General features: G+C 57.9%; 2 protein-coding genes across 4 annotated transcripts; one reads left to right on the top strand and one right to left on the bottom strand.

The window, feature by feature from the left end:
* Positions 1–147: 147 nt before the first annotated feature.
* Positions 148–3309, top strand: LOC120317796 (cytochrome c1, heme protein, mitochondrial). The gene is made up of 7 exons (XM_039364671.1): positions 148–304; positions 1205–1398; positions 1845–1971; positions 2219–2376; positions 2480–2640; positions 2724–2824; positions 2989–3309. Exons 1-7 carry the CDS (start codon positions 206–208, stop codon positions 3091–3093), a joined length of 945 nt encoding a protein of 314 aa, XP_039220605.1. The 5' UTR covers positions 148–205; the 3' UTR covers positions 3094–3309.
* A 137-nt stretch (positions 3310–3446) lies between these two features.
* SHARPIN (SHANK associated RH domain interactor) lies at positions 3447–17340 on the bottom strand. Of its 3 annotated transcripts, XM_039364668.1 has the most exons (14): positions 17102–17340; positions 16805–16982; positions 16240–16323; positions 13458–13599; positions 13295–13385; positions 12858–13128; positions 12604–12740; positions 12251–12424; positions 6149–6309; positions 5964–6075; positions 5639–5818; positions 5102–5200; positions 4868–5011; positions 3447–4027 (listed from the first exon to the last, which is right to left on the bottom strand). In XM_039364668.1, the coding sequence occupies exons 1-14, from the start codon at positions 17309–17311 to the stop codon at positions 3947–3949; spliced, it is 2064 nt and encodes a 687-aa protein (XP_039220602.1). In that variant the 5' UTR covers positions 17312–17340; the 3' UTR covers positions 3447–3946. The 3 variants fall into 3 exon arrangements, with proteins under 3 accessions (XP_039220602.1, XP_039220603.1, XP_039220601.1); XM_039364669.1 differs by lacking the exon at positions 4868–5011; XM_039364667.1 differs by lacking the exon at positions 3447–4027 and having other exon boundaries at positions 4131–5011.
* Positions 17341–18685: the final 1345 nt, after the last annotated feature.

Raw genomic sequence — 18685 nt, 5'->3', positions numbered from 1 at the left:
GAGTTAGCTGCGATCGCTGCGGGCCCACGAAGAGGCGGAGGGAGCGCTCCTCTAACTGATTCGTAGGTCTGCCTGCTCCATCCGGGGAGGCCCGAAGGTGCCGCGCCGCTCTAGCCCGCCGCATCCGGGAGGGCGTCGCTCGGAGGGCCGGACTTCCGCCGCGCGGCGCCTGGTGGGAGAGCTGTCTAGCTCGTCTCGCCCCAAGATGGCTGCGGTGGCGGCGGCGGCGACGGCGGCGCGGAGCCTGGCGCGCTCCCGGGGGCGCTTCCTGGTCCCGGCCCTGCCCGGCGGACCCCAGACGCGGGTATGGCCAGGCGGCCCGGGACGGCGCGCGCGCGGCTCCCCACGCTCGGTCCCGGCTCGGTCCCGCCGGCTGCCCCACGGTCACCCCGCTCGGCCGCGGCCCTTCCTTCCGGCGCCGGGCGCCCCCCCCCGACCCAACCCCCCAGACCTCCCCCCGCCGCCGCCTCCTGCTGCTGCTGCTGCCCCGTCGCCCGCGGGCCCGGCGATGGCGCAGCCCGGCTGCTGCACTGCGGCGAGGGACCGGACCGGCTGCCGGGAGGAAGGGGGGGAGGCTCCCCCGGGAAGCCCCGCGGGCGGCCGAACGAAGCCCGTTCGCCCGTCGGGCCGCTCCGGATCGGCCCTGCGGGAGAGCCCGTTCCAGGCCCCCCCTGGAAGGGCAGAGAGGCCGGGGGGGCAGCTTCTTCCCGGCCCTGAAGTGCTCCGAGGGGGATGGATGGGAGATCGGAAAGCAGGTCGTGCCCCCCCCACGCCTCCCCCATGACAGTTTTTTGCAGCCCAGCGCGTTGTTGTAGGGGAGGCCGGTGCCCCCAACCCTCCTCCCTGGCCAAGAGGGTGGGGCGACCCCAGTCGCTGAAGTGGCACGTTGGATATCTGAATTGTCCAGCCGGTTCTTTCTCAACCTGGGCAGCTTGAAGATGGGGGGACCAACTCCCAGAATTCCCCAGCCAGCTTTCCTGGAGGGTTCTGGGAGGCCCCCCCCCCAATCTTCAAGTTGCCAAAGTAGAGAAACGCTGCTCTGGCCTGATTTGTGCAGAAGGATTCCGTCAGAGTTTTGTGTTATCAACGTGGGAACTCTGCAGTATATCTCGTGTGTGTGTCCTCCGAGGACGTCCTGCTCGCTTTGGAGGAGCAAGGCGCCATTTCCCTTGCAGGAGATTCACTCAGTTGCCTTTCTCTGCAGGCCAACGTGGCGTCCCTGGCGGGTCTCTCCCGGGGCAAGAGGGTAGCCCTGAGCGCTCTGGGCGTTCTGACAGTCGGTGGGGCAGGGCTGGCCTGGGCCCTTCACAGAGCTGTGAATGCCTCGGAATTGGAGCTTCATGCCCCCAGTTACCCCTGGAGCCACGGTGGCATCCTGACTGCCTTGGACCACAGCAGGTACGTGGTGTCCTGGCCCAAGAGGGCAGGGCTGGCAGTCCTGTTGGAGTCTGTTTTGCCTCCTCTTGATAGGAAGCAGCTGCCAGGCCTTGTCTCTTTTCACGCCCTGTCCCGTCCCGCCTGATGGCACTTAGGGAAAAACTTTATAGCTGGCTCCACTTCCTTTGCTGCTCCTGCACCCGCGTTCTGTCTGCCTTTAGTCCAGACGGTCATCTCTGAGATCCCTGCTTGGCCCGGCTGCCTCCCTCTTTTGGCATTGGGCATCCCAGGCCAGCTCAGAGGAATCCTGGTCTTGGGCACAGCCATTCCCCAAGAGTGGAAGCCGGACGTTCCTCGGTTCCTGTGCTTGCCTGTCGGCTCCCTGTTTCTGTGGTTTCAATGGCTGCCTTGTTTGTAAGCGCTGCCTTGTGAGGCTCGTGGCCTGATGGAAACGTTTGTGTCCACAGTGTCCGGCGTGGGTACCAGGTGTACAAGCAGGTGTGCTCCGCTTGCCACAGCATGGAGTACATGTCCTTTCGCAATCTTGTGGGTGCTACCCACACTGAAGAGGAAGCCAAGGCCCTGGCTGCGGAGGTAAGCAAAGCATGCAGCAGGATTGAACTGGACCACAGGGAGATGACCCTAGTTGGCATGGCGTGGGCGCTGCTCCGGACTGCCTCGTGTCTGGTTCACGTCTTCGAGTGGTTGGCGGTAGGACTGGTGGCCACGTCACCACCCCACTCGGGGAGCTGAGGTGGTTACGGATGAAGGAGGGCAAATGCCGGCTCCTCCTCTGGGGAAGATGGAGGGTTCACAGCGAGGCTGGCCTCTCGCCCTTTAGGTGGAGGTGCAGGACGGACCCAATGAAAACGGCGAGATGTATATGCGGCCTGGCAAGCTGTTTGACCGCTTCCCCGACCCTTACCCCAACTCTGAAGCGGCACGGGCAGCAAACAACGGGGCCCTGCCTCCTGACCTCACCCTCATTCTCAAAGCCAGGTAGTCCCGCCTGAGGAGGGGCTGGGGCACAACTGGGCGGTTGGCACTGCCAGGCAGAGGAGAGGCTTGGAGAAGCTGGGCCCTCACCGCCCTTCCATTTCAGGCACGGGGGCGAAGACTACGTCTACTCCCTCCTCACTGGCTACTGCGACCCCCCAGGGGGCGTGACTATGCGGGAGGGGCTTTACTACAACCCCTACTTCCCCGGACAAGCGATAGCCATGGCTCCTCCCATCTACAATGACATTCTGGAATACGACGATGGTGAGTGGGCTGGAGGGGGGGGGGCTGGTAGGAGGCCTTTCCCTCGACTGGGCTGGTGGTCACCCGGGTCTGCTCCTTTACAGGCACACCTGCCACCATGTCGCAGGTGGCAAAAGACGTCTGCACCTTCTTACGATGGGCAGGGGAACCAGAATTCGACGACCGCAAGCGGCTAGGCCTCAAGGTGCGTCTTCTTTGCCGGCCGTGGTCTGATGGGCCAGGCAGGAGTAGCCAGGAGCAGCTGCTGTTTCCTGGTGGGGACCGAGGGCTGCCTGCAGGGTGGGGAGGGGGTGATGCCTGGGAGGGGGGAGGGAAACTCTTGTGACAGCCTCCCCTGTCTTTACCCAGACAATACTGATCGCGTCCGTGGCAATACCCTTCGTGTACTTGATGACAAAGCACAAGTTTTCGGTTGCGCTGAGCAGGAAAATGTTCTACCAGCGTCGTGACTGACCTCTGGATGAGGCAGACCCGTCTCGGATGCCAGAGCATTGATGGCACTTCGCTCTTCGTGCAGCTGGGCAGGGGAGGGGGATGGCTGCTTCTCCCGAGCACCCTGGCTGCTATTTAATGCCTCCCGCCATTCATCCAGTCGCTCTCGCAGCCTTGGCAAGAGGACCCTGGGGTAAGGGGTGGCAGGCACCCAATAAACGTGTTTCCTCAACCAGACGTTAGCTGCTTTCTTGAGACGCTGAGTCCCCTCGGCCTGCAGATCATCTCGCCTAGGTTGTGGCCACTCCTGCCCCCCCCCCCGTTTCCCTTCCCTTGCAAATCTTCCTCCGCCCTGAAAAGAATCAATGCTCACGGCTGGCATGTTTTTCTTTTATTGGGAAGGTTCTCTCCGCCTGTGCAGCAACCTGGAGCGGGAGTCCCCCCTTCCTTCTGGTTTCACTCTCTGAAAGTTTAATAGTTGCAGCTTGGTTGCCCAGAAGTGTCAGTTAAAGCCTTTGGGGGGGGGGGAGGAATCTAAATAATTTGAGGGAGGGAAAAACCGACTTATTTTCTGACTCCCCCCCTCCCTCCCTCAAGTGAAGTCAGAAAGCAGGCATCCCTCACTTGCTGTCGTTTCAAGCCAAATGCGGAGCCAGAGGCCCAGGGCTGATGTTGCAGCATCTACCGAAGCTGCAAAGAGGCCCATGTTTTTACCCGTCATGCAGTTAGGAGTCCAGGAAGGGGAGGAACAGCTAAGTAGGGAAACACCCCCCCCAAATAATAAAGCGGGCTTGAGCCCAGCAGCCAGGTGGAACTCCACCCAGCTCATCTGTTGAGATGGGTGGGGGGGAGGCCACTTCCTCTTGGCAGGTGCTCAGTGACAGTTCTGGCACAGCCGGTGGCATCTCTCTCCGTTCACGTTGCACCGGCAGCCCCCACTGATGTCCCCGTGGCCCTGCAAGAAACGAGTGAGTGGGGTGACCTGGCAGGCCACCCTTCCCTCCAGCCTCCTCCCGGCCCCTCTGTGTCGCCAGAGTCGAAACCCACGCCCCCCCCTCCTGCCCCCTTTGTGTTCTGCAACTGCACCCCTGGGAGACGCTGAGGCCCGGTTTCCCAAAGCCTGCCGTCTTCCTGAGGCCTGGCTATCCTGGCCCCTGCCTGCTTTGGGGCAGGTGATCTGATGGGGCTCAGAAGGGAGCCGCTTCGGCAATTGGCGGAAAGAAGCCAGGCTGCGTCGGGGCCCACCAGCCTTTGGGGAGGCAGGCAGCAGCTTGTGAGATCCAGAGGCCCTGCTCAGCAGCCTGCTTTACTCCCAGCGCTTAACTCCCGGGCTGCTCTTCCCTGTGTGGGCAGGCGGGCCAGAGGTGGTGCAGCATCAGCTATCCTGGACCCTTTGGGATGGGGGGGGGGACCCAGTGGCCCCTTCCGCACCTTCCGAGGTGGGCTGCTCTCCCCCTTTCTGAAGTATCAGACAGGCTGGTCAGAAGGGGCCAGAGCGGTTTTGGTTCAGGTTTGTTCACAAATGTCTTTGCACTTGTGCGCAGACACACAAAAACACACACCTGCCTTCTAAAATGCGGAAATGGCCCATTGTTACAAGAGCTCCACACTATCGGACCCAGGCAGAAGACCTGTGGGCTCCCCAGAGGACAACTAGGCTCAGCGGCTGGGTGGTTTGGGACAGCACAAGAGCAGGGAGGGGCCTGGCCTGCTCCCTGGGCAGGGGGTGCCTTAGCCCCCTCCCCAGCAGGAAGACTTTGGCCCTCCTTGCCTTCTCCCCACTGAGGACACGTACCCCCGGCCCCCAACGTGGCCCTTTGGTCACCCAGCAGATCTCTGTCTGGCAGACGGGGCACCTGATCCAGTCGCAGCCGCCCTTCTTCTGCACCACGATGCGGCAGGCGGGGCAGTGCATGGCCTCCCCCAGCTGCACCAGCGTCTGCCGGGACAGAGGGGACCGTCAGCTGCTTGGAAGACACGGGCTCCTTGGCGAAGGAGCCGGCCCCGGGGGGGGGGGAGAGCTGCTCACCTTCAGCATGTTGTTAGTCTCCCGGGCAGCAGCATCATTGTGAGCCTGGGAGCGTAACTTATCCTGGTACTGCTTGCAGTTCATGCCCTCGTGAATGGCCTGTGGACAGAGGCCGTTTCAGGCTCAGCCCTTCCACCCCACAAGGTCCCCCTCTGTGCAAGGGGTGAGAACCTGTCCCCATCTGGAGCAGCTGCCCCCTGCTTTCAGCTGCAGCTGGCCAGCAAGGTTTAGATGGGCTCCTCTGTCAGGGCTCTGTTCTGCTGGGCAGAGGGCCGCAACTCTGCCAAGTCCACTGACTTGAACCCGGGGCCTTAGGAACCAGCCATCCCTGGCAGGGGAGCAACGCAGGGAAAAACAAGAGGGGGACTTGTTTCTGGCTGCCGGTCTCGGAGAAGCCTGCAAACGAGCAGCAGGCATAGCTGAAGGGTGCAAATGGGGCGCTCAGGGGCGTCTCCCTCCTGCCAATGTTCCCCCACTTTGTCTGGCTCCCAGTCCAAGCCAGGGCGGGAGGTCCGAGGCATCACCCACTGGGCCCACCTTGCAGACGAGGCAGTTCAGGGCCCAGCAAATGGGGCAGCGGAACTCGTTGACGTCGTCCTCGTAGACGCACCAGCCGAGGCAGTCGGCCATCCGGCAGTGGTAGCTGTTCTGCGCCCGGCTCTCGGCCACAGCCAGCCGGTGCTCCAGGAAGCGCTCGTACTCGGCCCAGGTCACCAGCTGCGGAGGGGGAGGAGCTGGCTCAGAGCCTGCCAAGAGGTATGTGTGTGTATGTGTGTGTGTGTGTGTGTGTGTGTGTGTTTGCCAGCCACCCTCTGTAGGTGCCTTCAGGTGCTCCTCTGGCAGCTTCCCGGTCTGGACTCACCGCCCGGATCTCCCGGTCTTGGAGGTGGCTGGTGCAGGCGTAGGAATCGTCCCGGAAGGGACAGGACACCTGGGGGTCCTGGTTGCAGTTGACCAGCTGGCGCAGGCAGTCTCTGCGGAAGGAGAGGGCGGCTCAGAGCAGGGCTTGAGGTGGGGCCCGGCCCTGCCTCCTGCGAGGCATCTCACCTGCAGAAGCTGTGCAGACACTCTCTCAGCATCACCCCGTTGCCCGGCTCCACCTTCAGGTAGCAGATCCGGCATTCCATCTCCTCCTGGTTGGGCACCAAAGCCTCGTCCTCCAGCTGGCACAGCTGCTGGAAATTCTGCCGCCGCTCCTGCTCCCGAGCCTGCAGGAGGAAGGGCAGGAAGCTGGGCTTGGCAGCTGGCACAAAAGTGGCCCCCGAGGCCTTTTGGGAGCCCGCCAGAGGCCTGAAAGGCAGAGCGCCCCACAAGCAGAGCCCGAGGGTTGCAAAAGGAAGGCGGGATGGAGGCACCGGCTCCGATATAGGGGGGCAGGCTCGGAGCAGAATCCCTGGAAGTGTTACTGGCACAACTGTGTGAAATGCCTACTGTGCATCACCCCAGCTTTCCAGGGCCCTCTGGCACGGAAGGCCCCGCGAGGGCACAGGATGAGGGCAGCACAACTGAGAAATGGGGACGTCTCTGTGGCCTTGGCAGCTGAAGCTGCTGGGATGACAATGGAGCCAGCCTTAAGGGCACTTCAGGTCCAAGAGCCACCCCCTCCTTGCTGCCCCCCCCCAGTTATCCTGCAATGCGTGCCTAACTGCTGACCGGGGTGCCTTTCTCTGCCCCTCTAGAGGGCACAGCACCCATCGGATGCTAGGAGGCAGATTTTGCCAGCGGGGTTTACAACAGAAACCCCTTCGGTGTTCCAGGCATTCCCGGCCCAGCCTGCTTGAGCCTCAGCCCGAGGAGGCGTCTTCTTCGCAAGCGGGGAAAACAAAGGCTCCGGGGCGTTTCTGCAGCAGCTTCCCTAGAGAGAACGAGGAAGCCATAGTGTTGCTCACCAGAGCCCTTCACCGTTATTTTAAAAGCTGCTTATTTATCAGTGAATCATTTTGTCACCTTTGAAACCCACCCGCTCCCTGTGAAGCTAGCCCAAGGCAGCTGAACTCAGACAGCAGCCCTGAAAGGAGAGTGCTCAATAAAATATACGTATCGAGATGCCGAGGGAACCAATAACATCAGAGCAGGTAATAGAATTCACCACTGCCTATTAAAGCACGTGAAACAGGCCCGTGTTGGGGAAGGACGGAGCACAGAAAAAAGTTATTCATGAAGCCATAACCAGCAAAAAAGACGATATTCTCCTGTACAAAATCTCAACACAACGTTCCGGGGTCATTAGAGGAAAACTGGAATTTGCAGAGGACAGTCTGAAGAAGACTCTCACCAAGCGGAAGGCAAGGGTCCCGCCCTGGCTGGACAGATTGAGGGGTCTCAAGGATTTAGTGCCAAGCAGCAACCAGCACACCAGCGCAGGGGGCTCCAGCTGCCTGGCCCCCATTATGCCCCGGAGCTGGGTCCACCCATTTCTAATAGCCAACCCCAATGGAGCTTGATTTGAGTCAGACAAGACCCCCCCCTTCCCCGCTGCACCCTGACTTGCCTTTCCCAGGCAGCCCCTTGGCCCGGGGGTCCAGGATTCCCACACTGGGCACTGCTCTTCCAAGCAGAGGGTCACTCCAGCCAAGCCCAGCCCCCCACAAAGGGCTCTTGCATATTCGTCCTTGTGACCCCGGCACTTTCCATGATAAACACGGGTATCCAAAACTTCAGTGGGAAAAAAAGGTCCTGTGAACTAGGTCAACTCATTCATGGGCACCAGAAGGTTGATCACACCTTCCACAGCCACCTTTCCCATTGAACTAAATGGTGAAGTTGCAGAGGAGAGTTTATGCAAAAGACCCCTGAGCTCCATTTCTGGCAAAGAAAGCAGAAGGCGAGGCTCAGAATGTGCTCAAGGGGCTTTTGCATCCTGCAGTTGCAGTTTCTGAACACTTGGAATACAGCACCCAGTGTTGGTCACCACGGTGTAAAAAAGAGGTTGAGACTCTGGAAAGAGTGCAGAGAAGAGCAACAGAGATGATCAGGGGACTGGAGGCTGAAACATACGAAGAACAGTTGAAGGCATTGGGTTTGTCTAGTCCAGTGGTTCTCAACCTTTCTAATGTCGCGACCCCATAATACAGTTCCCCATGTTGTGGTGACTCCCAACCACTTATACATCACTGGGTGCCAGGGGCGTGGCCAAAGAAAAGGGGGAAAAAATGGCGGGCAGCCTTGTTTGGCGTGAAATGGTCGTTCGACCCCAAATGGGGTCCCGACCCACAGGTTGAGAACCACTGGTCTAGTCTAATGAAGAGAAGGACGACGGGGGACATGATAGCAGTCTTCCAATATCTCAGAGGCTGCACACAAAGAAGAGGGGGGGGTGTCCAGCTATTCTCCAAAGCCCCTGAAGGCAGAACAAGAAGCAATGGAGGGAAACTCAAGGAGAGAAGCAACCTGGAATTAAGGAGGAACCTAGATCCAAGGAGAAACTTTCTGACAGTGAGGACAATTAATCAGTGGAACAACCTGCCTCCAGAAGTTGTGAATGCTCCAACACTGGAAGTTTTTAAGACGAGATTGGACAGCCATTTGTCTGAAATGTGGTATAGGGTTTCTTGCCTGAGCAGGGGGTTGGACTAGATGACCTCCAAGGTCCCTTCAACTTTATTATTAATTTGGGATGCACAATAATTACTCTCTATGCCAAGTCAAACAAGCCCATTGTGGCATTTTTGCCGATCCCAGTGGATGGGTGACCTACAGCATGGATAAGGTAGTTTGCCCAGGACCCCGGCTTTGCTGGCGAAGGTTGGGCTCATCCAATGGCTTAACAAACAAACAAAATGGATCGTGAACTTATCTGAAGCCAACCAGGATAAACGTCTCCCAAAGCAAGCAGATCCTTCCATTTGACTCTCCCGGCTCTTGAGCCATCTTGTTGGGATTGGGGTTTTATATATTGCTATTGCCGGCTTTCCGTTTTAAAAAAAGGCACGTATTTTCCTGCAGAATACCTATATTTAAAAAGGCAATAGGGTTGCTTTTCTTTTGAGAACCAGAGGAAGCCAAGCAGCCGTGCTTCCCACCAGGGCCAGCTGTACCCTCTTCCTGGGGCCCTGGCAGCTCAGAAGGGCCCAATTTACACAGCGACCGAGGACTGATGCTCCCCCCCCACCTTGCATTTTGCTCCCCGAGGCCAGACTGGTCTGTTCAGAAATCTTTCAGGCAGTGCTGACACTCCTGCACACCTTTGCTAAAACAGACAGCCCCCCCCCACACACACACTTCCTCTGGGTTTCAGTGACTCTAGCCGGGGCTCTGGTGGGGCTTTCGAGCAGTTGCTCATCCAGGCTTTCAGAGTGGCACTGGGGAGGAAGATCAAAAGAAGAAACTAACTGGGTTGGTAGAAAACAGGGTTAATTTGTTAATTCAGCCACTTAGCTGTGAAACATAAGATTACATCCTAGCCTGTAAACCCAGGCAATGGCAAAACGGGGGTAGTACATTAGAGTAGCGCATGTACACAGCAAGCAAAGATATTGGGGTTTTTTTTCGGGGGGGGGTGGAAAAACGCCATCCTTGCTGACAAAACTACAGATCCATTTCTTGGGAAGGCAACTCTCTACGCTCCTTTCCTATGATATTGTACAATAACTGTAATATTAAATGTATGTGCTGCCCGACTCTCACCCACTCTGGGTGGGCTTTTTTTAAAATTTATGCAGCAGAAGAGGCAGGACTCCTCCCCACCCATCCACCCACCCAGACTTCATGAACCTGGTACCCACGAGAGGCAGCCACGCATTGATTCAAGAGCTGTGGTCAAGGGACTCTGGGTTTTTTGGGGGGTGGGATGGAGGGGCTCTACCCTCCCTCTCCCCACTTCATTCCCCCTCTTCTTTCAAGCCCCTTCTGCCCCAACAGGCGCAGAGGGAGCTCCCACGAGGATGTCAGCACAGGAGCTCGGCCACGTGATTCCCTGGGGGGGGGGGATGCCAGCTGCAACGAGGGAAGGTGCCTTTCAAGCAGCAAGGGGACCCCTCAGAAGGTGACCCTGAATCCAATGTGGCCCCTCTAACAGGGGTCCTCTTTGCTCCCCAGACCTTCTCCTGAGGGAATTCCACACAAGGACGTCTTCCCCACTTGCCTTCATGGGGGGGGGGGGAATCCCTCCCTCCCTGCCTCAGTCAAGAAAGCAATGCAGATTCACTGGCTGGGCCACCTGGCCCAAAGGCGTCTTTTAATGGAACAAGTTCTCCAATTCATTTCAAAACTTCAAATGCAAGATGCAGAAATTAACCCATCTCAGAACGGTACCCAAAGCCACCTTCAGGGAAGGGCTTGGAAGCCCCTTGTTCTCTAGAATTCAGCCCTCTGCTGATGCTCGCCAGCAGGCAGGCCGGGCCCAAGCACCCCAAGAAAAGGTCCCCTGGTCCTGGGGCTCCCCGGGTTGGGACACGCTCAGTAACGCCTGGCCCCAGCGGGCCACTGCCTCCCAGCCCATCCGTCTCCTGCCAAGAAACCTGGCCAAAACTCTCCGAAGCACATCCCACAGAGGCAGTGGAGGAATTCAACGGGGCACCTCTGTTTCCAGCCTCCCTCTCGCACCACATGCGGCCTAATCCTCAGGCTGCTTCCGGGGCAGAGACCGGCCTGTCAAGGCACAGCAGCTCCACAAGGCAGTTGGGGAGGGTGGCAGGGAGGCCCTCAGTCCCCACTGGCAGCCTGGCCTGTCCTCCCACTTCCTTTGGCTGCAACCCGGCCCCCCAGGGGGTTCCCAGTCCCAACAGGGGACGGCAACCCTGGCCTGAATCTTTGGGTAAAGGAACGGAGGCCAAGCGTAGCCCCCCCCCCGGCCCTCCTCGGGGCCATGCCCGTTTCTCTCTCTCTCTCTCAAAGGAGGGCTCTGCTGCCCGCCTCGGTCGGGGCCAAGAGCCTGTGGCGCCAGAGGAGCTGGGCAGGGCTGCGAGTGCAGCTACGAGAACTCCGAGGAGAGGTGGATGAAGTCGTCCAGGGGCCCAGGGTTGTGGGCATAGGGCACGGCTGGACTGTCCTCTCTCCTTCCCTTTTCCTGCCACAAGAGAAAAAAGAAAGAAGAGAAGAGAGTCATCGGGGGCCCTGAGAACCGCTGCCTCCCTCCCCACAAGCCTGGTCGGGGGCCACAGTCCCCCTGGAAGCCTCAAAGATGGAGAAATTCTTGCAGGGTACAGGATGCCGCATAAAATAAAACAACAACATAGTAGAAGGCTTCTACACAAAGCGTTAACAGAAACTGCAAAGGTCGCTTTCGCAAAAGCCACAGGAGTTATAAAAAGACAAAACGCACGTGGCGTTTCCAATTGTATACAGAAAGCTTTAATAATACACAACGCTCATCTACGCCGGTCCTTACGAGTCCCACCATCCCGAGTTCTGTACAGTCCCACTGGAGGAGACTCCCCCCCCCACCTGAAACCAGACGGCTCAGTCCTCTTTCCCCACCACTCAGCCTTCACCTGCCACAGCCGCCTGGGACGCGCTATGCCTCTTCCTCAGCCTGTTGAACTGGGCAACCGTTCCCACCCCGGCCGACCTCCCAGCCCGACCTCCCCCCCCTCATTCTCCGTGGAAGTGTCCCCAAAAGGGGGCTGGGAGCTGCCTCCTGAGATGCCAGCATGGAGAAAGGCCTGGGCTGGTTGCAGCTGCTCCCCGGACACAGCTGTCTCTGGGGTGGGGGCTGATTTTGAGAGGCCTGGCCTGGCCCAGGTGCTGCTTCCCCCACAAAGGGAGTTCCAGCACTGAGATCTGCGGAAGGGGAGGCCCTTCTGGAGAGGCCCCCAAGGGAGGGCTCTGACACACCCACACTCTGCACACTCTCACGGGAAGCGCTCCCAGGGTTGCAAACCTCCCTCTGGAGCAAGGATCGGTGCCTGCTCTTCCAGCCTTGGGGAAATGTGTGCTTGCACTGCCTTGACACTGCTGAAGGAGCACAGACTACAATTCAAACTTTTAAGAATTGGGCATTTTAAAAACACAGCCTTGCATTGGCCGATCTGCAGTCTCTCCCAGGCTGAGTGGGAGCTGCTTCAGCAAGGTGGGGCTTCAGCGGGTGGAAGGCCCGAGCCCAGGCAGAGACAGGTGGCCAGCTCTTTTGCCTATGAGGCAAAATGCTTCCAACAAAGAGAAGGGGTTCCCCACCCCACCCCATCCTTACTCCCACTGCAAACAGCCTACCTTCTGATACTGCAGGATGCCCTCCTTCTCCTGCTGCATCCGCCAGCGCTCCACCTCGTCTGGCCGGTAGCTCCCAGGGACCACATAGCCAGCAGGGCGGTCAGTGCTGCACATTTCGCAGCCGGGGCGGGTGGGCTTGTTGATGAACGTGCAGGTGGGACATGACCAGCCGGCCTGGGTAGAGTAGGGAGGGAGGGAGGGAGGGAGGGAGGGAGGGAGCCCTGCCTCAGTGTCACCTGCCGGGCAGCAGTGAGTCAAGGCTGTCCACGGGAGAGCAAGGCACGCGGGCAAGGGTCAGATGTCAGCTGATTGGGGGCAGAGGGGAGCCAACTCCCGCCCCAGGATCTACCTACCTGCACAGGAGAATTGGGGCCAGCAGCTGGGATCGTGGGGGATCGAGTGCGGCACGGAAGGATTTTACTCATATGCACAGAGTCCAGGAAGCGAGTGATCTCTCCAATGTCCGTCTTCCTGTTGGGCTCTTTCCCGCCTGTGGGCAGAAAAGCCTTGGCATCAGCCCGGCCACCTTCCAAGCAGGGGGTGAAGGCCAGCGCTGGCACACAAACTTCTTCCGGGGGGGGGGGAAGGACGTGGTTTCCCAGCTCACCTTTGTTCGGCAAAGAACTGGCTATGCCTCTGTGCCGGCCGTCAGAGCTGCCAGGGATGGAGGAGGGGGGTGGCTGGAGCACCACCCAGTCCTTGTCCTCCTTGTAACGCTGCTCGGAGAGGTTGGCTCCCTTAGCTGAGAGCAGGTAGAGGAAGGCCGTATCGCCATCCTTCCGGATTCCATAGGACCCAACCGTTCGGTTGTCCACACACAGGCATTGCCCAATAATCCAGCGCTGGACAGTGGGGTGGAATCCATAATCCTGAAAGACCTGGTGGGCAAAGCAGGCGGGCACATGGGGGCTGCACAGCTCCAGGGCCTAAGAAGGCCTTCCAAGCACGCTTTACCGGACCGTCAACCAAGCCCTGCCCCACAAGTCAGCCCAACGCCCCCTTTCCAGAGGTTATCCCGGAGGGGAGACGAAGCGAGCCGAGTACCTGGTGCCTGAGGGCAGCGATTGTGGTGTGCGTGTGGACCCGGGCCGTGATGTTGGCGGAGCAGGAGGCGTCTTCCACTTGCACCTTCATGCTAAGAGGAAGTGAGCACCGGTTAAACAGGAAGAGCCACCTGCAAAGGAGGCCTCCCTCCCTCCTGACTCACCTGATCTGGCTGGCAGGGTAGCAGGACTCCTTCAGCTGGATGTGCAGGGCTGTGTGCTGCTGGGCAAGCAAGGAAGCGCACCGCATGGCCTCCTCCTCGTTTCCAAGTTCGATGGCTGCAGAAAGATGGACCACCAGGTCTTCTGAGGAAGCAAGGAGGAGACTATCATTTGTTTACTGTACTTCTGGCTTGTACCCTGCTCACGTTGTAGAAAGCAAACATTAAACATCCTTGGTAAGCTTAAAAAATCGTTAACAGGGAAATAAGGACAAAAGGATGAGCCCGAAGGTTCCCACCCTCCCCAGAAGAGCCGCATCCTCAACCTTTTCCTGAAGGCTCTTGGAGCAGCCTGAACTGTACAGAATGACCATACCGGTGGGCAGTGGCTGCCTCCAGCTCCCTTTATATCACCTGAAGGACAGGGAACCACAAGCAGATTTTCCCTGGATTATCTAAGAGGCTGGGACCATTCAGGTGAGAGCCAAGCTATAAAGGGCTTTATAGGTTAAAAAAACCCGAGGACTTTAAATGACACCCAGATGCTAATAGGTAGCAGCCGGTGCGGGCCTGCGGATATGCACAATACATTCCCAGAGACAGAAACCAGCCAGCCCATCATGCTGGGCTCTGTGGCTGAGCATCCAAGCGCTCTTTAGTTTCAGGTAAAGCGCACTGCAGCCGTCTAAACAGGGGTGTGAGCTACAGAGCCACCAGGTCCTCCTTTCTAGGGTAAGGACACAACTGGGGCTCCACCCAAAGGTGGGCAAAGGCTCCTGAGCCACGGTCTCTCCCCTGAACCAGCAACAGTGGTGAGTCTGGAGGACAAACCTCTTCCATCAGGACAGTTTCTGACCATCCAGAGATAACATGGGTCTGAGTGGGGAAGCCTGATAGCCAAGCAGCATCTTCATCTCGTCAGGGTTCAGTTTCAGCCCATTCTATTCTCATCCAGACCCTGACACTCGTCAGTTCAGAGTGGGGACAATATCGAATGCCAAACAGGGGAGACGGCTGATCCCCATGGAACCCCTTTAAGATGGAGACCACCAGAGCCACCTCCCCACCCCTCTACAACCGATGGAGCCCACGTGCTGAAGGAGGAGTGGAATCTCTGCAAAACAGGAAGATGGATCAGTGCCCTTTCAGTCTCTTACCTAAGTCCCACCTGAACAGGGTTGGAGGCAAACCATGCAGTTTAAATAAAGCTTAGAGCTCTGTATGGTTTGGTTTTAGGGGTTGTGTCTGTTTTTAATCTGCACGTGCCCAGAGCCAGTAGTGAATTGGCATTATAGTTATACCATAGATTCTATGGTAACCCAGAATCAAAGGGACACTGTTAGCCACTCTGTGCATTGGGATGGAGTGAATTTTAATGATATTTTACAGATTGTTTTTTTTAAAATTCCAGACAGAAAATGTGCCTTCTGAGTATGGTTGGTGGTCTTGTAAAATGACTTCTCCATACTATATTTAATATGCCTCCAGTGGATCAAACAACATTCTCTCAAAGGTTTGGTGACTGGATAATAGTTTATTTAACACCAATGGATTCAGGGAGGATCTTATCAGGAGGGAAGGAATCACAATGTCTTTCAAAGCTGTTGGAACACACACACACACACACACACACACACACACACACACACACACATAATGAGGCAGTGATAACTTCAGCGTCCTCAGCCCCACAGAGCCAGGGTGGGCATAGGTCAAGCTTCCAGCTGGCAGAAGATCATCTAGACAGCCCTTTCACTGCTTCCTCAGAGCCCCCCCCCAGGCAGTGTCCCCGTCAATGCAGCCCTCAAAGATTTCACTGGTTAAAACTGGCCAAGGGCTCTCTTGACCACAGCTTCCAGGTACTGATCCAGCAGGAGCTCTGACTCCTGGGGAACCTCGAGATCACGCAAGCTCTACCTTTAGCTAGAACTATCAGAGTTAGTTAATAACCAGAATTGATTTCAGGATTAATCACTCTAAGTCTTAATCTGTTTCTTCCCACCGAGACCTTATAGACTTCTGCTATACAGGTGATCCTTGACATACAACAGTTCGTTTAGTGACTGTCTGAAGTTACAAAGGCGCTGAAAAAAAGTAACATGACCATTTTTCTCACTTATGACCCCTGCAGCATCCCCATGGTCATGTGATCAAATTTTTTGGCAGTTGACTCAAATTTATGACAGTTGCAGCAATCCCCTTTTACGACCTTCTGACAAAACAAGTCAATGGGGAAGCCAGATTCATGTAGCAACCAGGTTACTAACTAAACAACTGCAGTGATTCACTTAACATCTGTGGCAAGAAAGGTCATAAAATGGGGCAAAATTCACTTAACCAATGTCTCCCTTAGTAACAGAAATTTTGGGCTCAATTGAGATCGTAAGTTGAGGACAACCTGTATCTCCCCTTCAGTCTGAGTATCATCTGCCTGTGGAGGATATTGGACCCCAAACTGTCAAATGCACCCCAGGTGCAGGCATTAAATAAAATGGGGCAGACAGGTCAACCTGCTCATCCCCCGTGGACCGCAACTGGGGTTGCCCACAGAAGTTGGGGGATATGGTGCCAACCACCCCCAACCTTTGCAGACGATCCACAAAAGTTGAGGAAATGGAGAGCTGCCAAGAGACCTAACAAAATAAGAACTGCTCAGATTAAAAAAGGACACATTTTTCTCTGTTTCCAAAACTTAGCATCGCTGCAAGTATTTCAATTTAATTATCCTGAACCATCTGACAGCCTAGAAGGGATAAGTGGCAATTAGGGAGCAGCGCACGCTAACCTTTCTTTGCTGTCTCCACGGGAAGGGCGGTCGGGGTGGCCAAAGGCTGGGCAGGGGGGCGTCCAGTGAGCCCAGTGCTTCCTTCTGGAGCCGGAGAGAGAAAATGGTTTTTTGGGGGGGGTCGCTCTCCTTTTGGCGAGGGAGCAGGCAGAGCCCCAAATCCTCCGAAGCCCAGAGGGGGCTGTTCAGAGGGAGACCCACCGCAGGGCTAAAACAAGCCAGCCAAGCGGGGAGCGTTTCCGGACACTTTTCCGAAGAGCTTCCCACGGAAGCGCCTGGGAGATCCAACGGTTGGCCGGGATGCCCGCCCTCCACCTGGATCCACCGCCAGAGTTCCGCCTGAGGTCCAGAAGCCTCAGAGGAACCGAGGAGCCAGAACCAGCCCAGGGGCCAACCGGGACCCGCTCCAGGTAGGGGGCCGGCGCAGCAGGCAGCGAGAGCCCCGCTTCGGGCCTCCTCCGGAGGCGGCGCCTCCCTGCGGGGCTTCTTCGGTTCGGCCCGCGATTCCTTCTCCTGCCGGGCGGCGGAGGGGAATCCGGGGAGGGGGCTCCGGCCGGCGGCTGACCTTTCTGCACCTCGCGGAGGGAGCTGCTGACCGCCGCCCACCAGGCCTGCGCCTCCTGCTCGTCCTCGAAGTGAAAGAGCAGCGGGTGGTCGGGCCGGGCCAGGACCTTCAGCTCGTGGCAGGTGCCGCTCCGGGCCTCGTAGGAGATCTCACGCAGCCCGTACTCCTCCACCAGGCCCTGCGCCCGCCCCGGGGGGGGGAGAGAAGAGAGAGAGCGTCACTCACCCGCCCCGCCCGGACGGCCGGCAGTGGGGGGAGGGAGAAGCGCCCCTCCCCCTCCCCTCCTCCCCCCCTCACCGGCTCAGGGCCGGAGTCCGGGCCGCCGCGCAGGCCGAGGCGGAAGCGCTCCGGGCCGGGAGCCGCGCTCAGCTGGAGTCGGAGCAGGCGCTGCGCCTCCCGGGCGCCCGGCGGAGCCAGAGGCGGCGAGGACAAGGCCCGAGCCGAGGCCAACACCACCAGCCCGCCGGGCGCAGCGGCCGCCGAGGACGAGTCCGGCGCCGCCGCCATCGCGCAGCCGCCGCCGCCGGAAGCGGAAGCCCCGCACGCCGCTTTCCCGGAAGCGCGGGCGCCTCATCCGGCGGCCGCCGCGGGGCACGACGGGAGCCGTAGTCCCGCGCCTCGCCCGCCTCCCGCCGGACGCAAGGCCGAGCCCTCCCGCGATGGCGGGGGCGGGGGGGGGGACGGAAAGGGGCTCGGCGAGGTTGCCCGGCCCGCCAGCCTGGAGGAGGCCAAAGGGGGCGCCGCTGCTCGGCCTCTCCCGGGCCCGCGCCCGGCTCTGGCCCTGTCAGCCACCACCCGCCCAGAGGCGACCCTCTGCAGCCCCCGGTGCCCGAGCAAGCATCGCTGGAGCCCGCAAGGATGGCTCCGCTCGGCTGCGCACGATGTGCTGAGCGGCCCAATCGCCTGACTACAGGGGTCCTCGACTTACAACAGTTTGCTTAGTGACCGGCCAAAGTTACAACGTCACTGAAAAAAGTGACTTAGGACCGTTTCTCACACTTATAATCCATGCAGCATTCCTCACGGTCACGTGATTACAATTCAGACACCTGCCAACTGACTCGTATCTATGATGGTCACAGCATCCTGGGATCACATGATCCCCTTTCTCAACCTTCTCCAAGCAAAGTCAATGGGGAAGGCAGATTCACTTAATAGCCAGGTTACTAACTTGACAGCTTCAGCGATACACTTAACAATTATCTCACTTAGCCACATAAATTTTAGGCTCAATTATGGTCATAGGTCGAGGTCTATCTGTACTCTTTATCTCCTGCTTCAGATCTTTGTTTGTTGTGTGACTCCTCTAACCGTCTGTTCTCCAGATTTCCTGGCACAGCTCAGTTGCAGCCTTGACTGCTTCCTTTGTTGCTTGCAGCATCTGGATTCTTGCAGCCTTTTGACTTGGAGATGGCCAGAGGGGGGGGGGGTCTCCCTTGTTCTTCTTAGAGGTTCTTGGGGACAGACAGCATCTCCTGGCTTAAAAACAGCAACTTGAGAGGGACCTTGGAGTCCTAGTGGACAATCACTTGACTATGAGCCAGCAGTGTGCAGCAGCAACCAAAAAAAGCTAATACATCCTGGGTTGTATAAACAAGGCATAGAATCAAGATCATGGGAAGTATTATTACTACTTTATAAAACCCTAGTGAAACCACATCTGGAATACTGCAGCCAATTTTGGTCACCATATCACAAAAAAGATGCTGAGAGTTTGGAAAAAATTCAGAGAAGAGCAACTAAGATGATCCAAGGCCTGGAGGCTAAATCATACAAAGAACTGCGGGACTTGGGTTTGGCTAGTGTAAAGAAAAGAAGAAATAGGGGAGACATGATAGCAGTATTCCAGTATCTGAGGGGCTGCCACAAGGCAAAGGGGGG

The sequence above is a fragment of the Crotalus tigris genome, unplaced genomic scaffold (genome assembly GCF_016545835.1).
Source record: "Crotalus tigris isolate CLP2741 ecotype Arizona unplaced genomic scaffold, ASM1654583v1 scf7180000019818.546109, whole genome shotgun sequence".
Lineage (NCBI taxonomy): Eukaryota > Metazoa > Chordata > Lepidosauria > Squamata > Viperidae > Crotalus > Crotalus tigris.
This window is presented reverse-complemented; position numbering and strand designations above follow the sequence as displayed.